This window comes from Orcinus orca, chromosome 3 (genome assembly GCF_937001465.1).
Source record: "Orcinus orca chromosome 3, mOrcOrc1.1, whole genome shotgun sequence".
NCBI classification, from domain to species: domain Eukaryota; kingdom Metazoa; phylum Chordata; class Mammalia; order Artiodactyla; family Delphinidae; genus Orcinus; species Orcinus orca.
This window is the reverse complement of record NC_064561.1, coordinates 107,379,861-107,406,094: the sequence shown is the minus strand read 5'-3', so window position 1 is coordinate 107,406,094 and position 26,234 is coordinate 107,379,861. Positions and strand designations below refer to the sequence as shown.

Here is a 26,234-nt window from a genome sequence, read left to right as displayed (position 1 = left end):
ATTCTATTTGATTCTATTGCTCTTTTCAGTAGACCAGTCTTATAAAATCCTAGACTCAGTAGTTTATGTCCAGGCAGTTTAAATAACCAAGAGAGGAATTTGTATCTAAATTCAAAAAGCACTATAAATTAATATTGTGCCCTCTATTATTATGCTCAATATCTTAATGCTGTTGAAATTCTCTCTGATGAATGAAATTTCCTGCTTCTGTGAAAGAGAGCATTGTACACTGATTGGAATTAGCAAATAAGTGTTTTATTGACAGCGTTTCTTTAGATGTCTTAATAAGCAGTAGAGAAGGGATGAATTAGACCTCTTTGAATACGGTGAAATTTTTAAAAAGCAGGATTAAATTACATAGCAAAAAACTCCCTTATAGTTTAGGAATACAGTTGCTTAGATGGAAGGATAAGCAGCACTGTTCATATTTTTACATCAAGTTCAAATGAAGCCTATTTTAAAATCAATTCTCCTATTGAATTTTTATTTTAGGTGAAAGTGGGATGAAATGTGGTAGGAGATATTATGATTATTTCCACTTTACAGATGAGGAAACAGGCGCAGAGCAGTTAGGGAATTTGCTCAAGGTCATATAGCTGGTAGCAGAGCTGGAATTCAAACTCAAGTGGTCTGGCTCCACAGCCATTCTCCTAACCACGTAACATCACCTCTTTAATATTTGCAAAGATTAAGCTTGCTGTTAGTGTACATTTGTGAATTTGTTTTTCCTATGTGGTTTCCAGAACGACGTTTTATTGCACCCCACATTTTCATTTTGGTTATTCGGAAAGCATCTTGGAGAAGGGAACTTTGTAATAAAACCTGTCATTTAAGCCTTCTTATTAAGAGCATGCTTCACTGAGAAGCCAGCTGCAAGAACAGTCACGTGACAGGCTCATCTCTCAGCCGCCACACAATGGCTGTATGCCAGTATTTCCTCGTACATGCCCTCTCAGTTGCGTTGAGACACTTTGAGTCTGTCATCCCTGTAGAGACAGAGGCTGGCAGTTGGTCTTATAACACAACGACCCATAAAACTTCTCATTTCTCTCACACTCTGTTAGGTCTGTGCCTAAGGAATGAATTTGAAAGCACTGTGGAAACCAAGCTGAAAGGCTCTGAGGCAACTGTTCAGCAGAGCTCAGAAGTTTTTATTCTTATACAATAATCATATCATCAGTAACCATGTATGCTTTAGATGAGCTCATAATCTTTTAGGATAAACAAGCCATGCATTTCAATCCAAAAAAAAATTCGTAATGTAAAATAGTGTTGCCCTTTCTCTTTAAGATAAACAACATGCGTGTGTAACTTCTCAAAGCAGTCAGTGGTCACCACAGAAGTGCTCCACCATTCTGAGACTGAGGAGGACTTTTGAGGCTGTTGATATTTGTAAAATAATACAGATCACTTTTGTTTACTGACTTACCATTTGCCAGGCCTTATAAACACACCCTCATTAAATCCTCACTACCATCTTATGAGGTAGGTGTCATCTTTATACCCATTTAACAAATAAAAAACACAGGTTTGGAAAGGTTAAGCAGCTTGCTTGAAGTTGCACAGCTAGAATGAGACCCCAGGTCCATGGGACTCCAGAGGCTAAACTCCTGTGTTTCCCATTTGAACATCTATCATTGGGTACGTTATTTAATAAGCTTTACATATTTCTAGCATATCATATTAGAGTTGCAGAACAACAGAGTTCGCAAGCCTGACAGTTTACAGATGAGGAAACTGTGTTCAAGAGAGGTTAAGACTTAAGTTCAAAGAGCTTGTCATGGGCTGTCTTCCTCATTGTTCATTATATTGCTTCTAATCTGCTGAAACTGCGTGACTCACAGGCTTAAGAAGATCCTAGACGCACAAACCTTTACTAGGGGAGGGGCCACAAGAGGAAAGTAGGCTGTCTTTTCTGGGTCTAACTTCTCTGCTTTGTCTTGGGCAGCCAAATTCAGACATAGCTGGAATTATTTCATGCATCAAGAAAAGCAACCAGAATCCCTAGAGGCATGGACACAAGTTAAAAAATAAATAAAAGCTGCGTTTCTACTCTTTGATGACTAATCCAGGCTGCGTGCCTTGCTCTCTTCCTCGCTTACAAAATAATCATCCCGGGGCAGAGAGGGGGAAAGGGGGAAAAGTGGAGTTCACAAAACAATGAAAATGAAACAATTGTTTTATAGTACTGGAAGTTCAGCTTCATGCGTTTTGTGGATATTTTCTAAGCACTTGGGGTGGTCCTGTGTTAGACCTCATAATCAGGCACTCACAAGGTGTGGCCAAATGTTCTAAGGTCTCTCTGGCTCTTGGATTGCCATCACAGATCAACTGTGGCTACTGTCCCAGTTGCCAGGCAACATATGGATGTTTATTTTGAGGTCTGCCCACAGGGTTGCATCAGAAACCAAAGCTGCCGTGTGCTCTCCACTTCCCAGAGCAAGTAGAGCTCAGGCATTCTATTTTTATCGTAATATATTATTAAGATAATATATCTTAATATATTTTAATTATATTTAATTAAGATAATTAAATATATTTTAAAATATATTTTAATATATTTAAATCTTTAATGTAATATATTTAAATATATTTATTTTTGTATTATTTTAAGATAGTTCATGAATGTATAGCATACTCAGTTGAGATAGAATCATACTCTGTTCCCCCAGGCAGTGTTCAGTTTGCCTCATTTTGCCATGTTCTACTTCATCCAACCGGTTGTACTCTGGTCTGATTATCTCTGGTACTTTCCCACCTCTAAGTCTTGCTCAATCTGTTCTGCTCACCTGGAATGACTACCCCATCTCGGGCTCCAACTCCATGTTTTGTAAAACTAAAATCTTTTATTTTACTTTTTGAAAGTAAGGGAGTCAACTTGTTACAGCAAAAAGTTGGTGGGCATTATCGTCAATGTCTGTGTTCAGATCCATGCTCTACAACTTCTTAACTGAGATCTTAGATAAGTTACCTAACTTCTCTGAGCCTCAGTTTTCTCATTTATAAAATGCAGATAATAATGATTAGGTCCTAGGATTTTATAAAGATATATTGAAATCAGATGCCCAAAGCCCCTGCCACAGTTCCTGGCATATGGAAGATTCTATTAGTCCTCACCTACCTCCCCATCACACTGCAATTAATACTAAGTAAATTGTTCCCATCTCCTCTGTGAAGTTTTTCCTAGCCATCTTCAAACCCACACCTCAGAAATAGTCTCCCTCTTCTGATCTCTTATAACTTCATATTGTACTTAAGATCCTATCACAATTGACCTGCTCTTATATTACATACATGCTGAGATGTAAGTTGGTGCCCTGATTAGATCTGCTGGCACAAAGCCATGTTCTCCCTGAAAGAGATGGCTCAACTTCATTCATAGATGACCCATTTCACCAGTATCACGTTTTCTGTTAGGATTAAATACTATACTTTGTTAGGTGACTGAGTTGCAGTTCTCTTTAGAAGCACCATTATTATGTTAAATAATTAAAGGCATTGCAAGACAAGACGGTATGGCATGGTGTGACTGCGTGGCAAACAATAGAAAGAGCTAAACATCTGAATATTCATCTCCTAAAGTGAATAATCCGTCACCGTGAACCTGTTCTCACTGGGTCCATGAATGGTGTTTGTAAAGAACGTCAGTGCTTTCTTTAGAAAGCCCCTCATTAGCCGTTTATTGTTTGTTCCAGGTGTCTTACAGGAAGCAGCTCAGGGATTTTTTTGTGTATATGCGTTTTTTTGCAGAGCTAGGATTTGTTTTTTTGTTTTTTGGTTTTTTTTTGCAGTACGCGGGCCTCTCACTGTTGTGGCCTCTCCCATTGTGGAGCACAGGCTCCGGATGCGCAGGCTCAGTGGCCATGGCTCACAGGCCCAGCCGCTCCGCGGCATGTGGGATCTTCCCAGACAGGGGCACGAACCCGTGTCCCCTGAATCAGCAGGCGGACTCTCAACAACTGCGCCACCAGGGAAGCCCTGTGTATATGCGTTTTTTTAAAGTTATACAACTACTGGGTAATGACAATAAAGATGTAAAAGACTAGATGTTTATGTTTTCCTAACCAGTTTTCTGACCTGTGCTTTGGACAAAATTTCTGATGATTGAATAAAACTCGTATAATGTTGCTTTTGAGCCATCAGATAATACTCATGTTTATTCATGTACAAATGTATACATTTATTTATTTAACACATACTTATTAAGCAACTACTGTGTGCGATGCTTGGGTACCTGCAGCAGCTGAGACAGGCATGGTCCCTGCCCTCATGGAGTTCAGGTTTGGGTCTGTCTGACAGATCCTGTGAAGAAAGAATTTTTAAAAAAACCCATGATTTCTTTTCTTTCATTTTTGGGATATGTTATTAAGGTAAGAATCTCATTATGGTTCAGAAGCAAATTATACATTTCTCTCTTGTGCATCTAGCAGAGCTAACTTTAAAAGTTAAAAATCAGTTAAGTTGATTTTGATTTGTCAGAACTTCTTAATTAAAAAATTTTTTTTAATATTTGTTTTGTGCTTTGCCCAGATTGCCCTAATATTTGGTATGTAATTGACTCTGGCAATAGCCCTGTGGGGTGCATGGTATTTCCACATGGGAAGCCAGTTGCTCTTCAGGTTTAATCGACTTACCTGTGGACTCATCACCACTAAGAAGCTTTCAGGCTGAACCTTTCTTCTGAGTTATTAATTATATTCTTGATTCTAGCTTTTTTTTAGAAAAGAACCAAGGTATTAAAACTATACTTCATTCTTTGTTTAAATGAAACTTTAGTTGACAATTAGAACATGGAAACAAATATTGGAATCAACAGTGATTTTTGAGCTCCTCTCTGCTATTAAACACTGTGGTAGGCACTGTGGAGAATAGAAATGACCCCTGCCTCTTGATCAATTTACAGCTTCATTGATAAGACATGACATACACTTAGAAAAGACTCAGTAACCCTGAACAGCATATATGATTACTGTTCAAGTGAGAAGTACAAACATATGAGAGTTGAGAAGGTAATATGAGCTAAAGCAGATACAGGTGTTGTATCTTGAGCTAAATCTTCAAGGGGAGAGTAGGAGCTGTCTGAGCAGGGAAAGGCTTCCTCAGCCGTGGGGACGACAAGAAAGGCTTCCTCAGCGGTGGATGGGAGCATGATGGTGATGATAACACCGACCAGCATTTGTCCAGCACTTACCACTTGCCAAGTGCTGTTGTAATGGGTTCATGTACATCAACTTATCCTTAAAACAACCCTATAAGGTAAGAATTGTTACTATTCTCATTTTATAGATGAGGACACTGAGGCACAGAGAGGTTAAGTAACTTGCTTGAGGTTGCACATGAATTCAATGCTAGCTGGAATTCCACCAGTCTTGAGTCCAGAGCCGCCTCTCACTCTCTTAACCAGTGAGTTATGCTGCCCGATGAGGTTCTCCTGAGACAGGAAGGACAGCATCCTGGGAGGTGGGGAGACATGGTGTGGGGCATAGCAAGAGACGTAGTGGAATGAGGAGATTAGGTCAAATATGGAAAGTCAAAGGTTCAGGCAGAAGACATTGGACCTTATCTAGGACAGTGAGAAACCACTGAGAGTTTAGTATTTCATCAGAGTGGGAACATGGTATGCATTGATTTCAGGTAAATTAGGCAGCGATAGAAAGGAGTGGGAGCTAGAAGTGGGGGTGGGGATGGGGGTGGGAGAGAACAAGGCATGGAAACTATTAGAAAGGCCTTGATGTAATCCAGGTGTGAGAGATACCTGATTAGACCAGGGAAAGAAATTAAAAGGATGGAATGGTAATGAGGACTTGGAGGTAGACTCCAAGCAGTTCAGCGGCAGATGAGTTTCCCTGAATTACGTCATTTGGCCCTTACAGCAACTCCAGAGGCAGGTGGTATTACTCCCATTTTGCAAATGAGGTTGAAGGCTTCTGGGAGGATAATTAATGTGAATGAGTAAGTGCTGGAGTCGGCATTTGAGCCTGCATCTGACTTTCTTGGCTTCCTCCCTTTAAGGTAAAATAATGTTGTCTGGTAATAAAGTAGGGCTGCTGATAAAGTATGGAGAACTGTTCACATAGTAAATGATATTTAAAATCATGGGCAGAGGGTAGGGGGAGAAGAGGGACTTCCCTGGTGACGCTGTGGTTGAGAGTCCGCCTGCCGATACAGGGGACACGGGTTCGTGCCCCGGTTCGGGAAGATCCCACATGCCGCGGAGCAACTAAGCCCACGTGCCACAACTACTGAAGACGGCGCGCCTAGAGCCCCTGCTCCACAACAAGAGAAGCCACTGCAATGAGAAGCCTGCACACCGCAACAAAGAGTAGCCCCCACGCACAGCAATGAAGACCCAACGCAGCCAAAAGTAAATAAATAAATAATGTATTAAAAAAAATAATAAAGTCACGGGGAGAAATCAACTCTCCGAGGATGCAGTAATATAAGAGAGAAGGCAGAGGGTTTGTGACTAAATATTAAAGAAAGAGAAGAATGGAGCAAGTGGAAAAGGCTTCCAGAAGGAAACAGGTCAGAGGGCTGGGGATTGGACCTGGAGCTCCCTGCGTCACAGCAGCCCTGGGGAAGAGGATGGTCAGTGATTCAAAGTGAAACTGCGGATAGATTATCAGGTGGAAAAGGGCAGCACGTACGTGGGCTGGCATTCTCAGTAACCCTCCGCAAACAAAGGCAGCTGGGGTGTGTGAAGGGTGACTGGTGCTGCCGGTGGGAGGCTGTGGGAACGCTGGCGGTGAGGGGTGGGGAGAGGAAGCAAGGTGTGGGGTGAGCGGCAGCCGCTGACTCATCTGCTGGGTGTGCTCTGGGTGCACTTTCTGAACTGAGCTGGGGCAAGGAGGGAGATCAAAGTGAGGCTGAGTGACTGGAGGGGAGGATTCCCATGAACCAGCTGACAGTGCCTGGAAAGAAGCTGTTTTTTGGGAGCCCAAGCAAGTGAAAAGACTCTAGGACATGGGAGACAGGTAAGGAGCCGAGGGAATGAGTTTTTCATCAGCCAGATTTAATGGCAGCAGAATGGATGAGTAAGCCCTCTAGGACCCCGCCCCTTCTGAAGAAGCCCTTGGGTCCAGCCAGGACCTGTGGGTGAGCTCACAACCCTCTCCGCTCACATCCAGCATCACAGGATCGTTGGGTTGGTCCTAGGTCTTGCTTCTCTTCTCGTGCAGCCTCACTAGGCATCCTGCAGAATCAAGGGAAAGCCTTGGATAGAAACCTGCCGTGAGTAAGAGTGGGGGTGAGCAGATTAGTGTACCCAACAGACAGCTCTTTTAAAGGGACCCCATGTGGTGGAGGAGAGACTTCATGCCGCAGTTAGTCCATTACTTGCCTGTATATGGTACTGTAAGTGAGCGGGGATTGGCGAAGGCGGATGGATGCCCACTTAGGATTGCAGTGGTTCGGAAGTTACAGTGCCAGGGCTGGCGCTAGTGAGATACACCTGAAAGGAAGGGCATGTAGGATTCGGATATTTGGGGAAGAGAAGCATCCCAACCAGTGGCACTTATGTGAAAAAAACATAAAGGGGGAGGTGAGAGAGCTGTGCTCTGAGAAAGGGATGGGCTGGCTGCCTGGAGCAGATGTTCTGCGCTGGGAGATGCGGTGGGATTGGAGACTAGGGGTCTTTAAAGGCAAGAGAAAGGATTTCTGTGTGATAACAGTGGGTAACAGGAGTCATCATCGCAGGCTCTACTATAGAGGGAGGCATGTGCGTGGGAGTGACACGTGCGAAGACTAGCGTAGCCAGAACAGGTGAGAGAGCTAAAAGGCTGTAGTATGGGAGACCTTTGCAAAATACATGTGAAAAAGGAAAGCAGTTTCCATTTTTCAAGGGTCTTAAAAGCATACCATCTCCCCCTCATATTTCTAATCATTTCCTGCAGTGAACTCCAAAATTCTTATTGTAGCAAGTAAACAAATTTAAAGAGGTTTTGTTGAATAAAGCCAGAACGTTAACATGCCATACTGGATAAGTACAGGATTAAATATTAATTTTTTCTAGGCTGCAATTACTTTCTTTTATCGATATTGCTTTGTTTTAATGAGATTTGACAACACAGTAAGATTACTTCAGGTGGGCCTACAACTGACTTAGAACCAAAACATTTCTTCGGTCACCTAGGATTGTCTTCATACCTGTTAGAGCACTTAAGTTGTAACGAAACCTGTTTGATGTCTGTTTATTGCGCTGGACTGTGAACTCTTTCAAGGCTGTGACAGTGACATTCGTTGTGTATCCTCAGCCCCAGGCTCATTGCTTTTTAAACAGCAATTGTTGAGTGGCTGGGTGGAAAATAATTATATTAAAGTACTTTTTCTCTGTTCTTTGTTACTCTGATTTGTGCCCTAATTAAAGATTATAAATGATTCATAATACTCTGGATGTCAAGAGATTTGCATGGGTCATTTAGGAGGGAGAGTATTGTTATGGCCGCACTTTAGTCTTATATACAGTCCTAATTCCATAGAGAGATTTTGGTATTTGAGCACTGATGTTGCTTTAAAACCGTCTATGCCTTGATATTAGGACCGGCTGAGTGGTCGGTCCTGCAGCAGAGAGTCACTGGTTTAAAAGTCAGGGGGCCTGGCTCAGCCCTGGCACAGACATCTCGGAGGGTCCTCCCCGCCTTCTGCCTGGGTGATGCCCCCATATCCTTCAATCTCCACATTAACTGTCACTTCTTCAGCATCACCTGTCCTGACTGTCCCCTGAATTAGATCTGGTTGCCTAGTCTGTGGGACATGGTACCCTGTGATTTTCCTTTATAGCACTTATCACAAGTAGTTAATAAAGTGGTTATTCTTTTTTTAAATTTATTTCATTGAAGTATAGTTGATTTACAAGGTTGTGTTAATTTCTGCTGTACAGTGAAGTGATTCAGTTATACATATGTATACACATTCTTTTTCATATTCTTTTCCATTATGGTTTATCACAGGATATTCAATATAGTTACCTGGGCTACACAGTAGGACCTTGTTGTTTATCCATCCTATATATAATAGTTTGCATCTGATAATCTCCATCCCTCTCCCCCTTGGCAACCACAAATCTGTTCTCTATGTCTGTGAGTCTGTTTCCGTTTTGTAGATAATTTCATTTGTGTCATATTTTAGATTCCACATGTAAGTGATATCATATGGTATTTGTCTTTCTCTTTCTGAGTTACTTCACTTAGTATGGTAATCTCTAGGTCCATCCATGTTGCCGTAAATGGCATTATTTCATTCTTTTTTTATGGCTGAGAATATTGCATTGTGTTTGTGTGTGTGTATACATATATATATATACATATACACCACATCTTCTTTATCCTTTGTTGATGGACATTTAGGTTTTTGTCATGTCTGGCTATTGTAAATGGTGCTGCTGTGAACATAGGGGTGCATGTGTCTTTTTGAATTATAGTTTTGTCCAGATATATGCCCAGGAGTGGGATTGAAGTGGTTAGTCTATTAATGTCATCTCTGACCAGACTGTAACTTTCACAAGGTCAGAGACAGGTCGGTCGGTTTCCCATCAGCTAACACAGTACTTGACACAAACTATGTTCTGGATAAATACTTACGGAGCCAGTGAACTGTGGTAAACTTTGATGGGTCACTTAATCTTTATGAGATACCATTTTCCTCATCTGTTTAAAACCTACATATTCAAAGTTTTTCTCTAAGGTTCTTCAAAGATTTATGGGTTAACTCTTCAAAATTCTTAAATTATAAGTTATTCACACCTATGATTAGAAAGTCAAACCATGTAGAAGATTTAAATTGAAAGTGTATATAATCCCCCAGTAAGGGTAACAAATAGTAAACTTTCCTTGTCTTTACAAATAAGATTGAACACACTACACTTAGCCAGAGTTGAACCAGCCCGTAACAGGGTGGGATTATTTGCCTCCTTTCCAGCCCCCATGAAGTGGTTTTCCTATTTTAGTTTCAAAATGTTTAGTGCCTTAGTGACGGGATAAAACTTTCACGGAGGAATCTATGCTGAGAACAGGTGTGGCCAAGGCCTTCAGCTAAATTCCCATTACAGCCTGCTCCATGCTTACTTATAGGCATTCCATGGAGATCTGACTGTCCTTGGTGAGCCTTTGAAAGTCTTCTTTCTAGGATTTAAGGATCCCTTCCAGCTATTGCTTAATAAAGCAGTAAGGCAGATTGGAAAACCCAAGGCTATGTAATTTCAGGAATGTTTTAATAAACTTGGATGTTTAGAAAATGAATGTTCACCCGAAGATTTGCAGCTTAAAAAGAACCTTTGTGTGGAGTGTTTGTCTTGGGTGGTTTTAGATGGCTGAGGGAAATCACTGAAGGAGTGGGATGTAGCTAAGTGGAACTTCTTGAGTTTGAATGGACCTTTGTACAACCAATTCTACTTGTGGAAAGACAGAATTGTATAGATATGGGAATGTTAATCCCCACAAACTAAAAAAAAAATTCTCCAGGAAAAATGCATATTCACATATTTGTCCATTAATTTGATGAGGGAAATCTACTTTGGTACCTCTTCCAGTTCTTTATCCCAAAGAGAATGTGAGAGAGACAGCACATGCCTGCCACAGTGACAAGGTGTGTGTGTGTGTGTGTGTGTGTGTGTGTGTTTTAGGGTGGGGGGCTGCTTAAGGGTGCTCAGGAATAGTTAAGTTCATATGACTATGTTTGAAAAGTCAGTATACTAAAGCTTTGGGCTTTTATCTGTAAAATGTGGCAATTTAACTCTAAGCGCCAACATGCTCCACATTAAATGAGGTCGGTGGGGAAAGTGATCGTGTTCGTGGGCCATGGGTTATAGTGGGTTCACGCAGTCACCTTGAGTGTGGTGTGTCGAGGTAGGGGAGCTGGGGCACCAGCAGGGATGGGTCCATCCTGCCCGGGGACTGAGCTTCTGAAGTGGCTCAGGGCCAGGCATCAGGGGATGGGACTCTGGGTGCTGCTGGCAGGGAGCAGCTGTTTACTGACAGCCAGTTACTTAAGAAGACAACTGGTGCCAGATGGAATCCCTGGGCTCTAAAACCTAATGGAACTCAAATGTTAAGGAGGTTTAAATGAGCCTGAGTTGGAATTCACAAAGAATGTAATTGTGAGTTTAATATTAACCAGTGTAAGTTACTAGAGTATGTATTTCTCAATACCATGCAAGTGTCCACATCCACATCCCCCTGCTTGGGTGATTAGATTGCAGGGGCTGACTCCACATCCCTAGGAAAGGTGTTTCTTGAATACTTCAGTTACCATTCATCACCTTTGCCCTCCAGGGAGGAGCCTAGATGAGACAGATAATATAGCAATATCCCCTCTGCAACACGATCTCCCACCTTCTCTTCCTTACATGACGATTCTAATCTACCTGAGCCTATTTCCCAGAGCTATGCCTACTTGTCTATCTTACAATAGCCTAGGAATAATGCACTAGCAATTTAATGAACACCTATAATGTGCCAGGCATTTTACCCACATTATCGCAAATAATTACAACCCTGCAAAATAGACATTATAGGCCCCATTTTATATACTTGGAAAACTAAGACCCAAAGTCACAGAGCTAGTAATAGGCAAAGCTGGCATTTGAACAAAATTCTGTAAGTTTCAAAGTCCATGTTCTTTCTGAAAATAATACAAACAATAATTAGAATAATATTTACTGAGTACTTAAATACCAGGCAGTAATAAACTTAGAAGGTAGTTGTTACCTACGGAACAAAAATTGAGAAAGGGGAAACCAAAGATCAGAAGATTTAAGTAGCTTGCCCAAGGATTATTTAGTAAGTAGCACACTCCAAATGTGAACCCATTTGATCTGGTTACAAAGGCTTTTACCCACTGGGCAACACCACATACTGAACTTTTATGGGAGTGGTAATCTAGGTGAGGTAAAACCAAGGTAAAGAGTTAAGAGTAAGTATGGTTAAAAGGACCTGAAGGACAAAGAAGGTTGTAGGTTAACTATAATTAAACTTCTTATTTCTTTCCTTTCTAGGTGACAACTTCCTCTGCTTCAACCAGGAAGTCTTCCAGTATGAATCCCACAGAAACCAAGGTATGGAGAATCTTCAAGGGTCAACTTGGGTGAATGCCTTTCAGTTGATTATATGGTAAAGCAAAATGAATGTGGGCTGTTGACAGATGGGTTATGTGTCCTAGGAAACTTAGGCTATGGAAGTAAACGTTTTCTTCCTAATTAATGAGGGTCTTTGGAAACTCAACTTTCCTTTCAGTATTTGCCTCAAACACCATCTATACACTTATACGTCATTTTAGAATATCTAGAAAAGAGTAGTCAGCAAGAGTTTTTTTGGTTCTAGACTTGAGTTTTTTAAATTGTAAGATAATTTCTCTAAATACATTTCTCTGGATCTAGAAAAGAATATAAATTCTTAATTTCTTGCTAAAATGGTTTTATTATCCTGGCCACTTAAAACTAAATCTAAGAATGAGAAAGGTTACACTAAGTGAACATAGAAAGAAGTGATACAGATACTGGTTATTTCAGATGCTTTCTGAAGTTTCTTTCTGAAATTTGAGTCATGTGGGGTACCATCTTATTGATAAGCCTTTGTCAAGTTCTTGGGATTTATTCTGATTATAATTTCTTGGAATTTCAGAAGAAAAAATACAAGCATGTCCTCCAGTGTGATTGCCACGTGGAGTAAGCCTAGTTCTGAAGAGCTGGCTGAGCTGCCTTAAACCCTCTCCCCTAATTACCATGATTCAAACCGTGTTTCTTGGGAGTGTTTTGGGATGGAAGATTAAAGAGAGAGCATTCTCAAGATGCTCTCAACTAATTCTTATGAGCTAATATTCTTTAGTGCCTTTAAGAGTTACCCCAGCTCCATTATTATCAAATTTCGCTTGTTGAAAATTACCCACATACTTTTGCTTTCTATTTTCCTTGTAACTTTACTATCCCAAGTAGGATCCTATGCCATAACTTAGTACTGGCACCATAACTTAGTGCTACTGAGGGATCCTATGGCCTCATCTTGAACTTTTCTTTAAAGGACATTGCAAATACCTTGAAACACACTGTCCCACTCTAAGCTCTTATAAATGTCATTTAGCACTCATTTTAATTTTTAAATTTATTTTTAATTTAAAGTTATGTTTTTACTTAGTAATTTACATTTACATTAATTTCTTAATTATTTTCAAAATATATGTTAACTGATCCGTAATTAATCTATTAGCTGTCACTACTTATTTATACCAAGCTTAATCTTAAAAAATAAAAAAAATCTGACCTTAATCTTAAAATAATCTTAAGACTGTAGTAGAAATATTTACCCCCCCAAAAAAAAAATTCTCATTGAACCTAGAGTCCATGAAAGTTAAAGTAAGGAGAGAAAGGAAAGCCAGAAATATAGGATTTCTGTTTTATTATTTTGGTTTCATTTGACACAATGCCTGTTTATAATCCACCCCCGCTGACTCTCAGCTTGAGGACCAATGATTATTTCAAGTGTGCCCTGTTATCCAGAGTAAGTGTCAGCAAACACTTCAGCCATTGCTAAGCATGAATCATGAGAATTCCTGGCACTCCTACGGAACTGGATGAAGAGAAGAGAGAGAGAGGAAAGTAGGAGAGAGAAGGAGGGAGAGACAAAAATAAGATGCACATGATGAAGTGTCACCAGTGGCTGACTCAGGACCACTTTTTGCCTCAATTCTCTTTCCTTGGTGGATTTCAATCACACTGTTCTCATTAATCATCTTATCTTCATGTGCTGCTTTTTAAATTTTTTTTTAATTTTAATTTTAAGAAATGTTTATTTTATATTGGAGTGTAGTTGATTTACAACGTTGTATTAGTTTCAGGTGTACAGCAAAATCATTCAGTTTTACATATACATGAATCTACTCTTTTTCAAATTCTTTTCCCATTTAGGTTATTACAGAATATTGAGTAGAGTTCCCTGTGCTATACAGTAGATCCTTGTTGGCTATCTATTTTAAGCATACTAGTGTGTATATGTCAATCCCAAACTCCCAATTTATCTCTCACCCCAACCTTTCCCCTTTAATAAGCATAAGTTTGTTTTCTAAGGCTGTGAGTCTGTTTCTGTTTTGTAAATAAGTTCATTTGTATCATTTTTTTTAGATTCTGCATGTAAGTGATATCATGTGATATTGTCTTTCTCTGCCTGACTTACTTCACTTAGTATGATAATCTCCAGGTCCATCCACATTGCCGCAAATGGCATTATTTCATTCTTTTTAATGGCTGAGTAATATTCCATTGTATATATGTACCCCATCTTCTTTATCCATTCATCTGTCCACAGACATTTAGGTTACTTCCATGTCTTGGCTATTGTAAACAGTGCTGCAATAAACACTGGGGTGCATGTATCCCTTTGAACCATTGTTTTCTCCGGATATATATGCTTAGGAGTGGGATAGCTAGATCATCTGGTAGCTCTATTTTTAGTTTCTTTTTTATTTTATTTTATTTTATTTATTTATTTATTTTTGCGGTACACGGGCCTCTCACTGTTGTGGCCTCTCCCGTTGCAGAGCACAGGCTCCAGACACGCAGGCTCAGCGGCCATGGCTCACGGGCCCAGCCGCTCTGCGGCATGTGGGATCTTCCCAAACCAGGGCACGAACCCGTGTCCCCTGCATCGGCAGGCGGACTCTCAACCACTGCGCCACCAGTGAAGCCCCTATTTTTAGTTTCTTAAGGAACCTCCATACTGTTCTCCATAGTGGTTGTACCAATTCACATTCCCACCAACAGTGTAGGAGGGTTCTCGTTTCTCCACACCCTCTCCAGCATTTATTGTTGGTAGACTTTTTGATGATGGCCATTCTGACTGGTGTGAAGTGATATCTCATTGTAGTTTTCATTTGCATTTCTCTAATAATTAGCAAGGTTGGGCATCTTTTGATGTCCCTTTTGGCCTATCTGTATGTCTTCTTTGGAGCAATGTCTATTTAGGTCTTCTGCCCATTTTTTGATTGGGTTTTTTGGGTTTTTTTTGATATTGAGTTGCATGAGCTGTCTGTAAATTTTGGAGATTAATCCCTTGTCGGTCACATCATTTGCAAACATTTTCTTGCATTCTGTAGGTTGCCTTTTCATTTTGTTTATGGTTTTCTTAGCTGTACAAAAGCTTTTAACTTTAATTAGGTCCCATTTGTTTATTTTTGTTTTTACTTCCATTACTCTAGGAGACGGGTCCAAAAAGGTATTGCTGTTATTTAAGTCAAAGTGTGTTCTGCCTATGTTTTCCTCTGAGAGTTTTATAGTATCTGGTCTTACATTTGGGTCTTTAATCCATTCTGAGTTTATTTTTGTGTATGGTGTTAGAGAATTTTCTAATTTCATTCTCTTACATTTACCTGTCTAGTTTTCCCAGCACCATTTATTGAAGAGACTGTCTTTTCTCCATGATACAGTCTTGCCTCATTTGTTGTAGATTAATTGACTATAGGTGCATGGGTTTATTTCTGGGCTTTCTATACTGTTCCATTGATCTATATTTCTGATTTTGTGCTGGTACCATACTGTTTTGATGACTGTAGCTTTGCAGTATAGTCTGAAGTCAGGGAGTCTGATTCCTCCAGTTCTGTTTTTCTTTCTCAAAATTGCTTTGGATATTCGGGGTCTTTTGTGTTTTCATACAAATTTTAAAAATTTTTGTTCTAGTTCTGTGAAAAATGCCATTGGTAATTTGATAAGTTGCATTGAGTCTGTAGATTGCCTTGGGTAGTATAGTCATTTTGAAAATATTGCTTCTTCCAATCCAAGAACACGGTATATTTGTTTGTGTCATCTTTGATTTCTTTCATCAGCATCCTATAGTTTCTGGAGTACAGGTCTTTTACATCCTTAGGTAGGTTTATTCCTAGGTATTTTATTCTTTTGATGTGATGGTAAATGGGATTCTTTGCTTAATTTCTTTTTCTGATCTTTTGTTGTTAGTGTATAGAAATGCAACAGATTTCTCTGTATTAATTTTGTATAATGCACTTTACCAGATTCATTGATTAGCTCTAGTAGTTGTCTGGTAGCATCTTTAGGATTTCCCAGGTATAGTATCATGTCATCTGCAAACAGTGACATTTTTACTTCTCCTTTTCCAGTTTGGATTCTATTTCTTTTTCTTATTGCCGTGGCTAGGACTTCCAAAACTATGTTGAATAAAAGCAGTGAGACTGGACATCCTTATCTTGTTCCTGATCTTAGAGGAAATGCTTTCGGCTCTTCACTGTTGAGTATGTTGTTAGCTGTAGGTTTGCCATATATGGGCTTTATTATGTTGTGGTATGTTCCCTCTGTGCCCACTCTCTAGAGAGTTTTTATCATAAATTGGTGTTGAATTTTGTCAAAAGCTTTTTCTGCATCTATTGAGATGATCATATGGTTTTTATTCTTCAATTTGTTGACGTAGTGTATCACACTGATTGACTTGCAGATATTGAAAAATTCTTGCATCCCTGCGATAAACCTCAATTGATTGTGGTAGATGATCCTTTTAATGTATTGTTGGATTCAGTTTGCTAGTATTTTGTTGAGGATTTTTGAGTTCATCAGTGATACTGGCCTATAAGTTTCTTTTTTGGTGGTTCTTTGTCTGGTTTTGGTATCAAGTTGATGGTGGCCTCATAGAATGAGTTTGGGAGTGTTCCTTCCTCTGCGATTTTTTGGAATAGTTTCAGAAGGTAGGTGTTAACTCTTCACTAAGTGATAGAACTTGCCTGTGAAGCCATCTGGTCCTGGACTTTTATTTGTTGGGAGTTTTTTAGTCACAGTTTCAATTTCAGTACTTGTGATTGGTCTGTTAATATTTTCTATTTCTTCCTGGTTCAGTCTTGGGAGATTGTACCTCTCTAATAATTTGTCCATTTCTTCTAGGTTTTCCATTTTATTGGCATATAGTTGCTTGTAGTAGTCTCTAATGATCCTTTGTATTTCTGTGGTGTCCATTGTAACTTCTTTCTCATTTCTAGTTTTACTGATTTGAGCCTTCTCCCTTTTTTTCTTGCTGAGTCTGACTAAAGGTTTATCCATTTTGTTTATCTTTTCAAAGTACCAGCTTTCAGTTTCATTGATCTTTTCTATGGTTTTCTTTGTCTCTATTCCATTTATTTCTGCGCTGATCTTTATAATTTGTTTCCTTCTACTGACTTTGGGTTTTGTTTGTTCTTCTTTCTCTAGTTGCTTTAGGTGTAAGGTTAGATTATTTATTTGAGATGTTTCTTCTTTCCTGAGATAAGATTGTATCACTATAAACTTCCCTCTTAGAACTGCTTTTACTGCATCCCACAGGTTTTGAATCATCATGCTTTCACTTTCATTTGTCTGTAGATATTTTTTCATTTCCTCTTTTATTTCTTTAGTGATCCATTAGTTGTTTAGTAGCATGCTGTTTATTGTTTAGCCTTCACATCTTTGTGTTTTTTACAGTTTCTTTCCTGTAGTTGATTTCTAATCTCATAGAGTTGTGGTTGGAAAAGATGCTTGATATGATTTCACTTTTCTTAAATTTACTGAGACTGGCTTTGTGGCCTAGGATATTATCAATCCTGGAGAACGTTCTGTGGGCACTTGAGAAGAAAGTGTATTCTGTTGCTTTTGAATGAATACTCTGTAAATATAAATGAAGTCCATCTGGTCTGATGTGTCATTTAAGACCTTTGTTTCCATTATTGATTTTCTGTCTGGATGATCTGTCCATTGATGAAAGTGGGGTGTTAAAGTCCCCCATTATTATTGTGTTACTGTCAATTTCTCCTTTTATGGCTGTTAGCATTTGCCTTATATATTGGGGTGCTCCCACGTTGGGTGCATATTATATTTACAGTTGTTATATTATCTTGTGGATTGATCCCTTGATCATTACATAGTGTCCTTCTTTGTCTCTTGTAACAGTCTTTATTTTAAAGTCTATTTTGTCTGATATGAGTATTGCCACTCCAGCCTTCTTTCAATTTCCATTCCCTCACTTTTGGTCTGTATGTGTCCCTAGATCTGAAGTGGGTCTCTTGTAGACAGCATATATAGGGGTCTTGTTTTCTATGTCTTTTGGTTGGAGAATTTAATCCATTTACATTTAAGGTAACTATATGTGTATTCTTGTCGTCATTTTATTGTTTTGAATTTGTTTTTGTGGGTCTTTTTTCTCCCCTTCCTCTAGTTCATTATTAAACATTTCTTGTGTCTTCTCGATCTGTGCCTCCATTCTTTTTCTGAGATCTTGGATCATCTTTACTGTCATTACTCTGAATTCTGTTTCAGGTAGATTGCCTATCTCCACTTCCCTTAGTTGTTCTTCTGGGGTTTTACCTTGTTCCTTTGTCTGGGACATATTTCTCTGCCATCTCATTTTGTCTGACTTTCTGTGATTGCAGTATCTGTTTTGTAGGCTGCAGGGTTGTAGTTCTTCTTGCTTCTGCTGTCTGCACCCTGGTGGATGAGGCTGTCTAAAGGGCTCGTGCAGGCTTCCTAGTGGGAGAGCCTGGTTCTTGCCCACTGATGGGTGGAACTGGGTCTCGTCCCTCTGGTGGTGGGCAGGGCTGTGTCAGGGGGTGTGTTTAGCTGTGAGCTTAGGAAGACTTTAAGTAGCCTGTCTGCTGGTGGGTGAGGCTGTGTTCCTGCTTTGTTGGTTGTTTGATCTGAGGCATCCCAGCACTGGAGCCTACAGGCTGTTGGGTAGGGCCAGGTCTTGGTGAGAAAATGGCAGCCTCCAGGAGGCCTCACACCAATGAGTACTCCCCAGAGCTACCGCCACCAATGTCTTTGTCCCCAGAGTGAGCCACAGCCACCCCCTGCTTCCGCAGGAGACCATCCAATACCAGCAGGTAAGTCTGGCCCAGACTGCTGTGAGGTCACTGCTTCTTTCCCTGGGTCCTGGTACACACAGGACCTTGTGTGTGCCTTCCAAGATTGGAGTTACTGTTTCCCCAGTCCTGTGGAATTCCTGTGATCAAACCCCACTGGCCTTCAAAGCCAGATGCACTAGGGGCTCCTCCTCCCAAAGCCAGACCCCCAGGCTGCAGAGCCTGACATGGGGCTCAGAACTTTCACCCTTATGGGAGAACCTCTGCAATATACTTATTTTCCAGTCTGTGGGTCACCTACCCAGCAGGTATGGGATTTGATTTTATTATGATTGTGCCCCTCCCACCATCTCATTGTGGCTTCTTCTTTGTCTTTGGATGTAGGATATCTTTTTTGGTAGGTTCCAGTGTTTGTTTCTTTGTTTGTTTTTGTTGATGGTTGTTCAGCAGTTAGTTGTGATTTTAGTGTTTTCATGAGGAGAGGAAAGCTCACGTCCTTCTACTCTGCCATCTTGTCTCCACCTCCCTTCATGTACCTCTTTTTTTCTTTTTTTTTTTAACATCTTTATTGGAGTATAATTGCTTTACAGTGGTGTGTTAGTTTCTGCTTTATAAAAAAGTGAATCAGTTATACATATACATATGTCCCCATATCTCTTTCCTCTTGCATATCCTTCCCTCCCACCCTCCCTATCCTACCCCACTAGGTGGTCACAAAGCACCAAGCTGATCTCCCTGTGCTATGCGGTTGCTTCCCACTAGCTATCTGTTTTACATTTGGTAGTGTATATATGTCCATGCTACTCTCGCACTTTGTCCCAGCTTACCCTTCCCCCTCCCCATATCCTCAAGTCCATCCTCTAGTAGGTCTGTGTCTTTATTCCCATCTTGCCCCTAGGTTCTTCATGACCAATTTTTTTTTTTTTTTAGATTCCATATATAATGTGTTAGCATACGGTATTTGTTTTTCTCTTTCTCTGACTTACTTCACTCTGTATGACAGACTCTAGGTCCATCCACCTCATTACAAATAACTCAATTTCGTTTCTTTTTATGGCTGAGTAATATTCCATTCTTTATATGTGCCACATCTTCTTTATCCATTCATCTGTTGATGGACGCTTAGGTTACTTCCATGTCCTGGCTATTGTGAATAGTGCTGCAACAAACATTTTGGTACATGACTCTTTTTGAATTATGGTTTTCTCAGAGTATATGCCCAGTAGTGAGATTGCTGGGTCGTATGGTAGTTCTGTTTGTAGTTTTTTAAGGAACCTCCATACTGTTCTCCATAGTGGCTGTATCAATTTATGTTCCCACAAACAGTGCAAGAGGGCACCCTTTTCTCCACACCCTCTCCAGCATTTATTGTTTGTAAATTTTTTGATGATGGCCATTCTGACCGGTGTGAGATGATATCTCATTGTAGTTTTGATTTGCATTTCCCTAATGATTAATGACATTGAGCATTCTTTCATGTGTTTGTTGGCAATCTGTATATCTTCTTTGGAGAAATGTCTATTTAGGTCTTCTGCCCATTTTTGGATTGGATTGTTTGTTTTTTTGATATTGAGCTGCCTGAGCTGTTTGTAAATTTTGGAGATTAATCCTTTGTCAGTTGCTTCATTTGCAAATATTTTCCCCCATTCTGAGGGTTGTCTTTTCATCTTGTTTGTGGTTTCTGTTGCTGTGCAAAAGCTTTTAAGTTTCATTAGGTCCCATTTGTTTATTTTTGTTTTTATTTTCATTTCTCTAGGAGATGGGTCAAAAGGGATCTTGCCGTGATTTATGTCATAGTCTATTTTTTTTTAAAGGGGTGGCACAAGGGGTGTGCGTGATGCAACTGGTCTTTGTTTTTTCTTCTATTTATTTTATTTATTTACTTTTGGCTGCGTTGGTTCTTCGTTGCTGTGCGCGGGCTTTCTCTAGTTGCAGCGAGCGGGGGCTGCTCTTCATTGCGGTGCGTGGGCTTCTCATTGTGGTCGGAAAAGATACTTGATACGATTTCAATTTTCTTAAATTTACCAAGGCTTGATCTGTGACCCAAGATATGATCTATCTTGGAGAATGTTCCATGAGCATTTGAGAAGAATGTGTATTCTGCTGTTTTTGGATGGAATGTCCTATAAATATCAATTTAGTCCATCTTGTTTAATGTATCATTTAAAGCTTGTGTTTCCTTATTTATTTTCATTTTGGATGATCTGTCCATTGATGAAAGTGGGGTGTTAAAGTCCGCTACTATGGTTGTGTTACTGGCGATTTCCCCTTTTATGGCTGTTAGTATTTGCCTTATGTATTGAGGTGCTCCTATGTTGGGTGCATAAATATTTACAATTGTTCTATCTTCTTCTTGGATCGATCCCTTGATCATTATGTAGTGTCCTTCTTTGTCTCTTCTAATAGTCTTTATTTTAAAGTCTATTTTGTCTGATATGAGAATTGCTACTCCAGCTTTCTTTTGGTTTCCATTTGCATGGAATATCTTTTTCCATCCCCTCACTTTCAGTCTGTATGTGTCTCTATGTCTGAGGTGGGTCTCTTGTAGACAGCATATATATGGGTCTTGTTTTTGTATCCATTCAGCCAGTCTGTGTCTTTTGGTTGGAGCATTTAATCCATTTACATTTAAGGTAATTATCGATATGTATGTTCCTATTCACATTTTCTTAATTCTTTTGGGTTTGTTATTGTAGGTCTTTTCCTTCTCTTGTGTTTCTTGCCAAGAGAAGATCCTTAAGCATTTGTTGTAAAGCTGGTTTGGTGGTGCTGAACTCTCTCAGCTTTTGCTTGTCTGTAAAGGGTTTAATTTCTCCATCAAATCTGAATGAGATCCTTGCTGGGTAGAGTAATCTTGCTTATAGGTTTTTCTCCTTCATCACTTTAAATATGTCCTGCCAGTCCCTTCTGGCTTGCAGAGTTTCTGCTGAAAGATCAGCTGTTAACCTTATGGGGATTCCCTTGTGTGTTATTTGTTGTTTTTCCCTTGCTGCTTTTAATATGTTTTCTTTGTATTTAATTTTTGACAGTTTGATTAATATGTGTCTTGGCGTGTTTCTCCTTGGATTTATCCTGTATGGGACTCTCTGTGCTTCCTGGACTTGATTAACTATTTCCCATATTAGGGAAGTTTTCAACTATAATCTCTTTATATATTTTATCAGTCCCTTTCTTTTTCTCTTCTTCTGGGACCCCTATAATTTGAATGTTGGTGCATTTAATGTTGTCCCAGAGGTCTCTGAGACTGTCTTCAATTCTTCTCATTCTTTTGTCTTTCTTCTGCTCTGCAGTAGTTATTTCCACTATTTTATCTTCCAGGTCACTTATCCGTTCTTCTGCCTCAGTTATTCTGCTCTTGATCCCATCTAGAGAATTTTTAATTTCATTTATTGTGTTGTTCATCACTGTTTGTTTGCTCTTTAGTTCTTCTAGGTCCTTGTTAAACATTTCTTGTATTTCCTCCATTCTATTTCCAAGATTTTGGATCATCTTTACTATCATTATTGTGAATTGTTTTTCATGTAGACTGCCTATTTCCTTTTCATAGGTCCAGTGGGTTTTTGCCTTGCTCCTTCATCTGCTGTGAGTTTCTCTGTCTTCTCATTTTGCTTAACTTAGTGTGTTTGGGGTCTCCTTTTCGCAGGCCGCAGGTTCGTAGTTCCCGTTGTTTTTGGTGTCTGTCTCCAGTGGCTAAGGTTTGTTCAGTGGGCTGTGTAGGCTTCCTGGTGGAGGGGACTAGTGCCTGTGTTCTGGTGGATGAGGCTGGATCTTGTTTTTCTGGTGGGCAGGTCCACGTCTGATGGTGTGTTTTGGGGTGTTTGTGGCCTTATTATGATTTTAGGCAGCCTCTCTGCTAATGGATGTGGTTGTGTTGCTGTCTTGCTGGTTGTTTGGTGTAGGGTGTCCAGCACTATAGCTTGCTGGTCGTTGAGTGGAGCTCGGTGTTGGCGTTGAGATGGAGATCTCTGGGAGATATTTGTCGTTTCATATTATGTGGAGCTGGGAGGTCTCTTGTGGACCAGTGTCCTGAAGTTGGCTCTCCCACCTCAGAGGCACAGCCCTGACGCCTGGCTGGAGCACCAAGAGCCTGGGAGAAAAAAGAGAAAGAGAGAAAGAAGAAGGTAAAATAAAATAAAATAAAGTAAAATAAATAGTTATTAAAATAAAAATTTTTTAAATAATTATTTTTTAAGTAATTAAAAAAAGAAAAGAAAGAAGAGAGCAACCAAACCAAAAAACAAATCTACCAATGATAACAGGTGCTAAAAACTATACTAAAAAACAAAACAAAACAAAAAATGGACAGTCAGAACCCTAGGACAAATGGTAAAAACAAAGCTATACTGACAAAATAACACACAGAAGCATACACATACACACTCACAGAATGAGAAAAAGGGAAAAAAATGTATAGATCGTTGCTCCCAAAGTCCACCTCCTCAATTTGGGATGATTTGTTGTGTATTCGGTATTCCACAGATGCAGGGTACATCAAGTTGATTGTGGAGATTTAATCCACTGCTCCCTGAGGCTGCTGGGAGAGATTTCCCGTTTTCTTCTTTGTTCGCACAGCTCCTGGGGTTCAGCTTTGGATTTGGTCCCGCCTCTGCATGTAGGTCGCCGGGGGGCGTATGTTCTTCGCTCAGGATGGGGTTAAAGGAGCAGCTGATGTGGGGGCTCTGGCTCACTCAGGCCGGGGGGAGGGAGGGGTACAGAGTGCGGGGTGAGCCTGCAGCGGCAGAGGCCGGCATGACGTTGCACCAGCCTGAGGCGTGCCGTGTGTTCTCTGCGCCTTGTGTTCTCCGCGCCGTGTGTTCTCCGGGGGAAGTTGTCCCTGGATCATGGGACCCTGGCAGTGGCGGGCTGCACAGGCTCCCGGGAGGAGAGGTGTGGAGAGTGACCTGTGCTCGCACACAGGCTTCTTGGTGGCGGCAGCAGCAGCCTTAGCGTCCCATGCCCGTCTCTGGGTCTGCGCTGAAAGCCGCGGCTCGCGCCTGTCTCTGGAGCTCCTTTAACTGGTGCTCTTAATCCCCTCTCCTCGCGCACCAGGAAACAAAGAGGCAAGAAAAAGTCTCTTGCGTCTTTGGCAGCTCCAGACCTTTTCCCAGACTCCCTCCCGGCTAGCTGTGGCACACTAGCCCCCTTCAGGCTGTGTTCATGCTGCCAGCCCCAGTCCTCTCCCTGCAATCCAACCTCTGAAGCCTGAGCCTCAGCTCCCAGCCCCCGCCCGTGCCGGCAGTGAGCAGACAAGCCTCTCAGTCTGGTGAGTGCTGGTCGGCACCGATCCTCTGTGCGGAAATCTCTGCTTTGCCCTCCGCACCCCTGTTGCTATGCTCTCCTCTGTGGCTCCGAAGTTTCCCCCCCTCTGCCACCCGCAGTCTCCACCCGCGAAGGGGCTTCCTAGTGTGTGGAAACCTTTCCTCCTTCACTGCTCCCTCCCACTGGTGCGGGTCCCGTCCCTATTCTTTTGTCTCTGTTTTTTCTTTTTTCTTTTTTCTTTTGTCCTACCCAGGCACATGGGGAGTTTATTGCCTTTTGTGAGGTCTGAGGTCTTCTGCCAGCGTTCAGTGGGTGTTCTGTAGGAGTTGTTCCACATGTAGATGTATTTCTGATGTATTTGTGGGGAGGAAGGTCATCTCCACGTCTTACTCTTCCGCCATCATGAAGCTCCTCTCCCCTTCATGTACTTCTCATGTTTGTTTCATAACATTTATATCAGCCTCCTCTTGGAGATTTCTGTGAACTTTATGAGCATATTTCTCTAAATATTTTGAGCTTTTAGAGAAAAGATGTTAATTCAAATAAAGCCTATATCAAATCCTTGTCATGTTCTACAGCTTTGAAATGAAAGTCAGTCTAGCTCTGGAGGTAATACGTCTAGATCTATGTTCTCTCTCTCTTATCCCTCACACTAGAATTGGTAGTCACACTGCTGTGTGTAAGATGAAAGGTCAGATCATTGTTAATCAGGTTGAGATCTCTGAGAGGCTTTGTAGAGTGGACACTGGAGCCAGACAGCTTGGCTTCTATTCCTGGTTCTATGCTGCCTGTGATGCTGGAAAATTCCTCTTGGCTTTCATTTCCTTTTTTAATTTAATTTTTATTTTATATTAGATTATAGTTGATTTACAATGTTGTGTTAGTAGTTTCAGGCATACAGCAAAGAGATTCAGTTATATATATACAGATATCCATTCCTTTTCAGATTCTTTTCTCATATAGGTGATTATAGACTATTCAGTAGAATTCCCTGTGCTATACAGTAGGTCCTTGTTGATTATCTGTTTTATATATAGTAGTATGTATACGTTAATGCCAAACTCCTAATTTATCCCTCCCCACAGCTTTCCCCTTTGGTAACCATAAGTTTGTTTTAGAAGTCTGTGAGTCCTTATCTGTACAATTTGGAGGAGGATGATAATAGTACCTTTCTCACAAGACTGTGTAAGGAAACAGAGATAAGGCTATTGAACAGTGCCTGTCCCACAGCAGGTGCCCAGTAGGAGCTGGCTGGCACTGGAGAGACAATGCAGTGCAGTGCAGTGATTGAGAACACATAACCCCAGCTCCACCATGGGTGTCCTTGGGAAGTTATTTAACTTCCATGTGCCTCAATTTTCATCCATGAAATGGGAATGATGATGATGATGGTGATGATAATAATGATACTCATTATACCTGTCTCAAAGGATTATTATGAGGACTAAGAGGGTTGGACTAAGAGAGTTTCAAACAGTCCCTTGTACTGAGAGGCTATAATAAGCATTAGTTATTATTGTCATCAGTATTATGTTCATCAGCCTCACCACCACCAAAAATAAATTTAGGAGATGTGTCAGTGATTACTGATTAAAATGTATATTTCATTAGAAGCTGCTTGCGCCTGTGAGTATACATTCTTAATTGTATTGTAGAGTTCTTCCATGCAAAATATTGCCAAAATGCCAAATTACAAATTAGAAGCTATTAATAGACTCAAACCTTTAAAATACCAGCTGGCTTATTTTCCTTGTTAATCACTTAATAAAGTTCATTTGCATAAACTCATAAAAAAAGCAGAGTAGCATGTACAGAAACTCATTAACAAGGATCCAGTTTGAAAGGATCCAAAATTTTAAAAACATTTCTTTGTTCCTGAACTTTGTTTCCTTTCCAAAACAATAAGTGTGTTGGCATAACAAGGGTCTATTATGTGAGGAACACATGTGCCTTCATTACTGAAGCACAAGACATGATAAATTAAGAGGGTATTTGGCATCAGTCTCTTCAGATGATAGAATAAAAAATAGGAGTTTGTGGGCTTCCCTGGTGGCGCGGTGGTTGAGAGTCTGCCTGCCGATGCAGGGGACGCGGGTTCGTGCCCCGGTCCGGGAGGACCCCACATGCCGCGGAGCGGCTGTGCCCGTGAGCCATGGCCGCTGAGCCTGCGTGTCCGGAGCCTG

General features: G+C 40.6%; 2 protein-coding genes across 12 annotated transcripts in view; both read left to right on the top strand.

Annotated features, from left to right (window-relative positions):
- CAST (calpastatin) overlaps window positions 1-26,234 on the top strand; it is a 125,002-nt gene that overhangs the window by 50,330 nt on the left and 48,438 nt on the right. For all 11 annotated transcript variants that reach the window (XM_033400713.2, XM_049707070.1, XM_049707069.1 and 8 more), the window contains one exon: window positions 11,990-12,049. In XM_033400713.2, the coding sequence (XP_033256604.1) occupies window positions 11,990-12,049 (60 nt within the window). The remainder of the gene's footprint in view (window positions 1-11,989; window positions 12,050-26,234) is intronic.
- RHOBTB3 (Rho related BTB domain containing 3) overlaps window positions 1-26,234 on the top strand; it is a 975,233-nt gene that overhangs the window by 936,467 nt on the left and 12,532 nt on the right. The gene's annotated exons all lie outside the window — the stretch shown is intronic.